Raw genomic sequence first — 8002 nt, forward strand, 5'->3', positions numbered from 1 at the left:
CCCGGTGTGATGATGATGATCAACACAACCCGGTGTTCTGACAATTTACGCTACACGAGGGTAGCACAATTCGATGGGTAGCACAAATCGACGGAACACCGGCAGCTGGGCTTCTGACAGCTATTACTCTTGACAGTTATTCCTATGAGAATGGACCTCTATGGAAGAGAAGCAACACCCAAAACAACGCTCAAGCCCAAAGACAAACGAACATCCTTGTACTGTCACGTCCGTTTCATAAGCGACCAACCTAGGCAATAGTTTTGAGGCACCATATCGTCTTTTAAAGCACTGATCTTGTTCTAAAATGTTGCCTAAGTAGGCAGCTCGCTAGGTTTGTAAACGCAGCCAATAGACAGAGATTTGCAAAGGAAATTGTTTGCTTTTTAAAGAAAGGATACTGCGTCTGCGGTACTGGTGGGAGCTGCTGGGTGACAGGCGGCCCCGGCGGTAGCGGTACTTGGGTCAAGGGGGCCCGCAGCTGGCTCGAGGGTGACGGCCCGGTTCCAGGTCCAGTTCCAGCGGCTGGTTTCGGCACCGCTTTCGGCGGCAAACTCATCGCAGAAAAAAAAACAAACGCGCTGATTTGTAGATATTTACAGTAATAAAGTAGCTAGCGACAAGTCGCGTAAAAACAGCGCACGTAAAAAATATTGCTGGCGAGTTACGTCAAGACCGGGGCCTTGTAGAAGCAGGTTGCCGGTGTTTGAGCGGATAGAAAGCTTGAGCTAACAAGCTAGCTAGCTTATTGATAGAATAGCAGGCTAAAGTTAGCCAGCTAGCGCTTATTGTGGTTTATCTTCATCGTTGAAGGTTTGGGGGGTTGTTCCCCCTCCCCGGTCGGGGTTTCCGAGGACCTAGTTCGCCTCTTCTTGCCAGGGCGATCTTGACAGGTATCCCCCTTTTGGAAAATTGATAATACTTTGTTTACAACTGCTCTTTGACGAGAGTCTCTCCACGGAGTGTGATGATTCCGCTCAACATGGCGCTGTGGCCACCTCCAGCAGTTCTACAGGACCGTTCTTTCGTTTTACCTCGGTTATTTCCGTGAACTTTCGGATTGTGTAAACGTCAACGAGTGTGTACGAAAGAATGGAATGCAGTGTACTGAACTCATAACCAAGTCGGATGTCAGCCAAGAAGATAGTTACAAACTGTTTAATGGCAAAACATTTGAGCAGCCCAAACCTGCCTTTTAAATGTCAATCGCTCGCTTCGTACTGTGCAAAACGTCTCCCCGTTTTTGGATCAGTTTGAACCCGGTTCGTGATGTTACAGTGACATCTTGCGTCCACGAACTCGCGGTGCAGTTCATTAGACTTCAGTTTTGGTAAAGTATTAATAAGCGATTTCCCATCTGAACGGGTTTTGTTTAGCGCCGAATAATAGAAAGACGAAATAATCGAAAGGAACGTTGAGATTATTATTGACAAGCACGCTGAAAGAGACCATACTGCATGCATTGAATACTTTGATTTCACTTCTGCCTCTAGTCTAAATTGCAAGATTATTCAGTGTTGAGGAAACATTTGATTGTTCTGGACAGCACAAACGATACAATCCACACCACTTACTGTCATATATTTTGATTGGGATGATTTGTATTGTAGTTTAGATGTGTACATGATACCCGTCATATTGTTCTGCATGTGTTAGAGGTGTTTTTCAAGTAACCTAAAAAATCGCTTCATGTGCTAACATATAAATTAACTGTCTTTATTAAAAGTCAGTAATGTAATGTAATGGCACTGAAACCTGGCTGCAGGATGAATCAATAAACGTATTTTTAGAGTTAGGTCAAGCATGTTCTTATAGTGTGGTAATCGCAAAATTAAAATAATGTTTTTTTTCCTAAATGCCAATAATGTGTAATGTGTAGCCTACCTGTAACTCAGTGCCACGTTTATGCACTTTATCATTTAAAGCGTGCGTGTGTGTGTACATAATGATAAGAAAAGAAACACTGAAGACAAAAGACACTGGTTTGGATTTAGTTACAATATATTATTATTATTATTATAGCCTATATAAGATAAATGTAACTACTTAATATAGCAAGCTAAACTCCAAAATAAAGGCACATTCTTTACATTTAAGTAAGACATGCTGTGTTACGTTTCTCTATGAAAGAAATAATCATTAATGAATAAAGTCATGTCCTTTGTTAATTGTGTACTGTATTCCTCTGACTGAACAGAAAGAGATTCATACACTAAGATAGTCAGCATAAATAAGACAAAGGTAATCTACGTCTTATCTTGAGGTAAATGTTTATTAAAAGGGTCTACTAGTTTTAAGTGTAGAAGTTCCTCTGAATTTGACACTTTTAAGAGAGCTCCTTTTCTCTTTAAAGGGACCGTTCACCCCAAAATGAATCATAGTTTTCTCACGTTACTCCAAGCCTATACAAATTTCGATGTTACGCTGAACACACAAAAAAAGTGTGTACTATAGTCAATGGTGCCCCAAAACTGTTTTCTTTCCTACATTCTTTAAAATATCTTCTTCTGTGTTTTACATAACAACGAAATGTATACAGGTTTGGAACAACTTGAGGGTGAGTAAATGATGGCAGAATTTTCATTTTTGGGTGAACTGTTCCTTTAAGTCAAATCAGGTGACTCCCCAAACATAATGATTTAATGTTTTCAACCAGTAAAAATGGGTTTGCGAGGTATCCTTGCAACTTTATAAGTGTTTAACCCTGGAACATCAAAACCTGGTGAGAGACCATTTTTGTTGAAGATGTAAAAGTTAAAGAGCTGCCCGTCCTGAGCTGCGAGAGACACAGAGGCAGCATTCACTTTCAGCTCACAGGGGTATTCTTTCTCAAACACAACCCTAAACACCCTATCCTCCAAATAACTGAGCTTCAAAGTTCTGTACTTCACTGGAACCATGGAGTCCACCTGTGGTCCGAACTGCTCCATAGACAGCACGCCATTCATGTCTGCCTTGATCTCATAAAATGTTATGTTGCTGTAGGTAAAATAGCCTAAATAGGGTACAGGGTCCGGAGGCGGGGTGAGAACACGACGTGCATCTCTGAAGGCACTTTCCATGGCAGGGAGTAGATAACTGTAGGCCTTGTCTACAAGGTCCTCATCAGGTTTGATCCCAGCCATAAGGATGACCAAACCTAGTTTCATATGTGGAACAAGGGAGATGGTGGCTGAATAACCATCCAGATCCCCGTCTTTGCGGATGATGTCATACCCCAACCGTTCATTCACCTCCCAAGGTGTTCCCGTTTGATTCGCAAAGTAACTGCGGTCACAGCGAAATAAAGGCATCAGTATGGTCTTGAGGGTGTCAGACTGTAGAACCTGCCCATAGTAGGCACCCAACAGCATCATCACAAGTTTGGCCATGTCAGCAGGTGTGGAATACATCTGCCCCGACGGTCTGTACCAGCCAAGGTCATAGAGAGGCGCAGGCAGCCCACTCGAGTACACACCTATTGCCATCTGGCTCTCTATCTCAGGGGTGATTTCAAAGCCGGTGTCCTCCATTCCCAGCGGTTGCAGGATATTTTCAGACACCCAGCTCTGATAATCTGTTCCTGCCACCTTCTCTGCCATCACGTGGGCCAGCAGGGAGAAGGCCAAGTTGCTGTAGTGGCATCTGAGGACAGGAGATGACTAGAATTACTTCCTCCAGAGAGAATCCACAAGTGCTTGCATTTCATCTACTTTCATCAATTATTTACACCTCCTCTCATTCATTAAACATCCTCTCAATGCGAATTTGAAGAAGCAAAAATACTGTCTTCTAGCTTACTTTGTACCAGGGTCAGCCACCAGAACATCATCTTGTAATAAGTCTACAGCCGTCTGAGTGGTGCCTTTCCACAGTAACGTTGTTGACCTGAGACGCCGCGGTAAACCTGTAAGCATTAACGAATACAAAATGTATTCAAATTTTATTTAAAGGTCCAGTGTGTAATTTTTGGGAGGATCTATTGACAGAAATGCAATATAATATGCATAACTATGTCTTTAGAGGTGTATAAAGACCTTACATAATGAAGCGTTATGTTTTTATTACCTTAGAATGAGCTATTTCTATCTTTGCACCGCGGGTCCCCTTGCATGGAATTCACAATGTTGTTTCTACAGTAGCCCAAAATGGGCAAACCGCTCTACAGAGCGCGTTTCGTAAATACGTTATCTCCTTCAGCAAAGAAGATGTGATGACACCTAGTGTTGTGTCAGCCTTCGTAGTGCTTCGAAAGGGAGGGGTGGAGTGAGCTGTTGTTTGCAATTCGCGAACCCAACCACTATAAGCCGCTAAATTTCACACACTGGATCTTTAATGTTGATCCAAAAGTAAAATTGATTGAATGTTAAGTTGTTTTATTAATTGGAAATTTATCCTTAAAAACACGTTGTAGGTGCAGAGAGATTTGGCGTTGTAAATTGACTATTTGTTGAATTTGGAGCAGGAGGTTATTTCAGGCTGATGTTATAGCTACATCCATCAGCATCACTATTTCTGGCAAATTACATAAACATCATCTGAAGTAGATGGATTTGCAGGGACATTCCTTCCGGTGTAATCCCAGGCCAGGTCTCAGGCAATCCCATAAAGTCATTTCAGGTGGCAGATTAACTGTGTTTGCACTTTATCTATACATGTCTAACCTCACATTAGGACTGTAACATTGGTCAGTCACAGATTTCAATGACCTTTGTCTCCATTTTTCATTTGTCTTCAAATATTTGGTTCAATCCATCCCTCACACTTTTCATTTTAAAGCGTCTATTGATCTAATGGAAACATCGGATCGAGGTCAGGTCAGATTGAGAAACTGTGGTTCTCACCTGACAGTTGACTGGCCATCCTTCTCAGAGTGACCGAGGACGCTTGGATTTGCGCATCTTTCCCTGAAGGGTTTTTTATGGTAAAATTCTTCATATACTTTTCCAGAGGGTCATCCAGGGAATCTACTTTTTTGTCCTCCCAAAGTTTATACAGCATCAGGGTGGGAAATATTTTAGAAACGCTTGCAATTCTGTTGCGGTGCAACCAAACAACGAGCAGAAATGGAAAAAAAGGATATCATTATAAATTCAGGTTTATGAATAATGATAAGTGAGGTCACAAAATGACATACATCAAATGATATACACATAAAATATATGAAAAAAAACCACTACATATGAATAGTGAAGTGAGAAAATTCAAACCAAATCCACAGGACATGGAGCCAATAGCATACATCAAGAAATGCAATAATTGCATTAAGTAAAATCAAGAAATACTTAATAGTAATGTCAAAATCACCAGTATAGAGCCACTGGAACACACCTGTAAACTGTGTACTCGCTTGGTAGAGGGGATGTTGGGTCACTTCCATTCCTTCTGCCAAAGTTACCATTCCACAACACAGAATCATTAAATATCAAAATGGCAGATATGGCTGGCAGTCTGGTGGCATCGATGCTGGTCCTCAAAAGTACATCCACCTGGAGTATAATATGTTCTAGTATCAATCTGCTTGGATGTTATCTGATTCACTGTAAGTATTAGATATTATCTGATGTCAAAAATTTCCAATCAGACAAAAACAGAATATTTAGGAAATCAAAATCTAGAAAAAAAATCACAGTGGATGTCCTACTCAGAGTGGAATTTCACATGTCTGACCTTTTCCAAAGCTTCCATGAGGACAGGTATTGGGTGCTCCAATTGCACAGGCTCAGGAAACCGTGGACACATCTTCACTTCTTTCACTTCTTCTGAAACTGTTTCACCCACTGAGGTCAAAAGATCACATAAAGGTCAAATATACAAAATACAGAAGGATCATATCAACTATTATAATATAATACAAGACAGATCTGACAGTGAATATGGGTGGGCACTCAGTCTGAAATCGTGTATTTTACACAGTTCTTCTTCCCCTCCCCCAATTGATAATCTGTCTTTACAGCACTCAGTAATCTACATACCACGATGTCAAATGTCGGGTAATCCATAGCCTACGCCTGCAAACCATTAATTAAGCATAAGAAGAAATAAGTGCTTTTCACCCATTAAAGGGATAGTTCACCCAAAATAATTAAGTAATTCTAGACCTTTATGACTTTCTTTTTCCTGCAGAACACAAAAAAAGGTATTTTGAAAAACGCTGGTAACCAACCAATATTAGCTTGCATTGCCTTCCATTGCACGGACACAAAACCACTGAGATATTTCTCTAAATATTATCTTTTGTGTTTCACAAAGGAAAGAAAGTCATACAGATTTTAAATGATTTTTTGGGTGAATTATCCCTCAATTTCATACCTCAATTTCAAATGTACAGTATGTAAAGTGCATCATTTAATCTATAAGCATTAGCCATCCGTTCATTTGACGGACACTTCCTGTCCCCCTCATTCTCACATTGTAGACTTTTTTTACCTGGTTTTGCTTTGGGGAGTCTGTACTGCCAAATGAAACAGCCCGTCATGACAAGGGACAGAAGCAGAAAGAAGACCATTCCTAACTTTGTCCATTTTACTTTCATTTTTGCGGTCTGATGTTCTCCACAGGACAGGCAGATTTAAATAAAAAAGATACGGTTTCAGATATAACTGTTACTCCAAAATCGCAATTACATTGTTTGTCACATCAACCCTTTCCCAAGCCAATAAAATAAACACTAAATTATATTGCACATGCTAATGTTAATATTCTAATATCATTCTAATATTTAACATATGACAAATAATAAAACAATACAGCAGCAATGTGTTTGTCAACTAAACAAGACAAAGCTCTTACCACAAATTAAACTCTGTCCAGAGATGCAAAATCAAAGCACCATGTGATCCTACAATAGTGAACGTCTACCAACAGATGTCTGTCCCTTCAGAGACAAAAAAATCACCCTTCAAAGTGGAATTTCACTGAAGCTTATACCATAGAGACAAAACCAATGCTTACGCTAAGGCGTGTCCATGCTTTAATCTTAACAAAAACCTTTTCACTAACTTCTCGCCATCCCTCAGCCAACTGCAGGCCTGTACGTCATAATCTGAAGATATCCTACTCTAAACCCCACAGAGAGAATCCTTACTGATGATCTCTCTGTTCACTCTAGCCCATCATGGCTCAGAAGTGAATGGAGTGTTTAAAGGAGCAGTACACCTTCAAAATGAAGATTCTGTCATCATTTACATGCCCTCTTCCTTTTGAAAGTGAACTACTCCTTTAATAAGTTTAATTAAAAAAATCAGTTTGGTATAGCCGTGGTATGTTTCTACAAATGTATTGTATAATGCAGTGAACTTTTAATCTTTAGCTTTGCAGTTAAAAGTAATATTGTTATTTTTTTAAAGACAGAAGATGGCAGAGCCCCTGCTGAACACTCCTGTTTATACAATGTGTTTATAATGTCTGAATACATAATGTCACATTATTTCTTTCTTGTTATCACAAGAGGGCAGCAAATTCTACAGCATGTTTTTCTTTCTTTCTTTCTTTCTTTCTTTCTTTCTTTCTTTCTTTCTTTCTTTCTTTCTTTCTTTCTTTCTTTCTTTCTTTCTTTCTTTCTTTCTTTCTTTCTTTATGTCCCCAAATCTCCATTAGAGATCAGAACACCTCGCAAATGTTACTGGTTCAAACTCTTATGAAATTATCTATCTGCAGATAATTAAAAACTCAACCGTGTTGCCTTGTTGTTGTACAGTATGAGATGGCTATAATTGTACATTGTTTACATCAGTGGTTCTCAAACTGGGGGCCCCAAGATGAATCCAGGGGGGCCACATTTTTGTTGCATTTTATGATTTGCTTAATAGGACTAGGTGTATAATACCACTATTTCAGCACAGCTGAATTGCCCAATAGGACATTTCCCACGCCTTATGCATGACGGGGGAGCAGTCAAGAATATGAATAGAGGAAAGCATTTAAGTATTTATTCATTCATTATTTCGTATGTAGGCCTACTGTATACTTACATTTATTCATTTAGTGAAGCAACTTTTATTTAATTTTATTAATGCATTGT

At 39.7% G+C, this 8002-nt stretch overlaps 2 protein-coding genes across 8 annotated transcripts in view; both read right to left on the bottom strand.

The window, feature by feature from the left end:
• eif4g3b (eukaryotic translation initiation factor 4 gamma, 3b) overlaps window positions 1-985 on the bottom strand; it is a 35198-nt gene extending 34213 nt beyond the window's left edge. For 3 of the 7 annotated variants that reach the window (XM_057320130.1, XM_057320128.1, XM_057320129.1), the window contains exon 1: window positions 402-984. In XM_057320130.1, coding sequence (XP_057176113.1) covers window positions 402-559 — 158 coding nt within the window. In that variant the 5' untranslated portion in view covers window positions 560-984. Of the gene's footprint in view, window positions 1-401 lie in introns of all 7 variants that reach the window. The other 4 variants (XM_057320134.1, XM_057320133.1, XM_057320127.1 and 1 more) reach the window with 3 other exon arrangements.
• Window positions 986-1148: 163 nt separating this feature from the next.
• On the bottom strand, window positions 1149-6539 carry lactbl1a (lactamase, beta-like 1a). The gene is made up of 6 exons (XM_057320139.1): window positions 6409-6539; window positions 5650-5759; window positions 5311-5468; window positions 4824-5014; window positions 3781-3886; window positions 1149-3624 (listed from the first exon to the last, which is right to left on the bottom strand). The coding sequence occupies exons 1-6, from the start codon at window positions 6512-6514 to the stop codon at window positions 2649-2651; spliced, it is 1647 nt and encodes a 548-aa protein (XP_057176122.1). The 5' UTR covers window positions 6515-6539; the 3' UTR covers window positions 1149-2648.
• Between the last annotated feature and the right edge of the window lie 1463 nt (window positions 6540-8002).

This window comes from Triplophysa rosa, linkage group LG21 (genome assembly GCF_024868665.1).
Source record: "Triplophysa rosa linkage group LG21, Trosa_1v2, whole genome shotgun sequence".
Classification (NCBI taxonomy): Eukaryota; Metazoa; Chordata; class Actinopteri; order Cypriniformes; family Nemacheilidae; genus Triplophysa; species Triplophysa rosa.

What these genes read in the sequence shown, in the direction of transcription:
- lactbl1a (XM_057320139.1), bottom strand. Translation starts at nt 6,514, where the DNA reads ATGAAAGTAAAATGGACAAAGTTAGGAATGGTCTTCTTTCTGCTTCTG. An exon ending in TCATGGAAGCTTTGGAAAAG is followed by an intron (nt 5,469 to 5,649) that starts GTCAGACATGTG and finishes ATTATACTCCAG; the next exon opens with GTGGATGTACTTTTGAGGAC. An exon ending in GATGGCCAGTCAACTGTCAG is followed by an intron (nt 3,887 to 4,823) that starts GTGAGAACCACA and finishes TAATGCTTACAG; the next exon opens with GTTTACCGCGGCGTCTCAGG.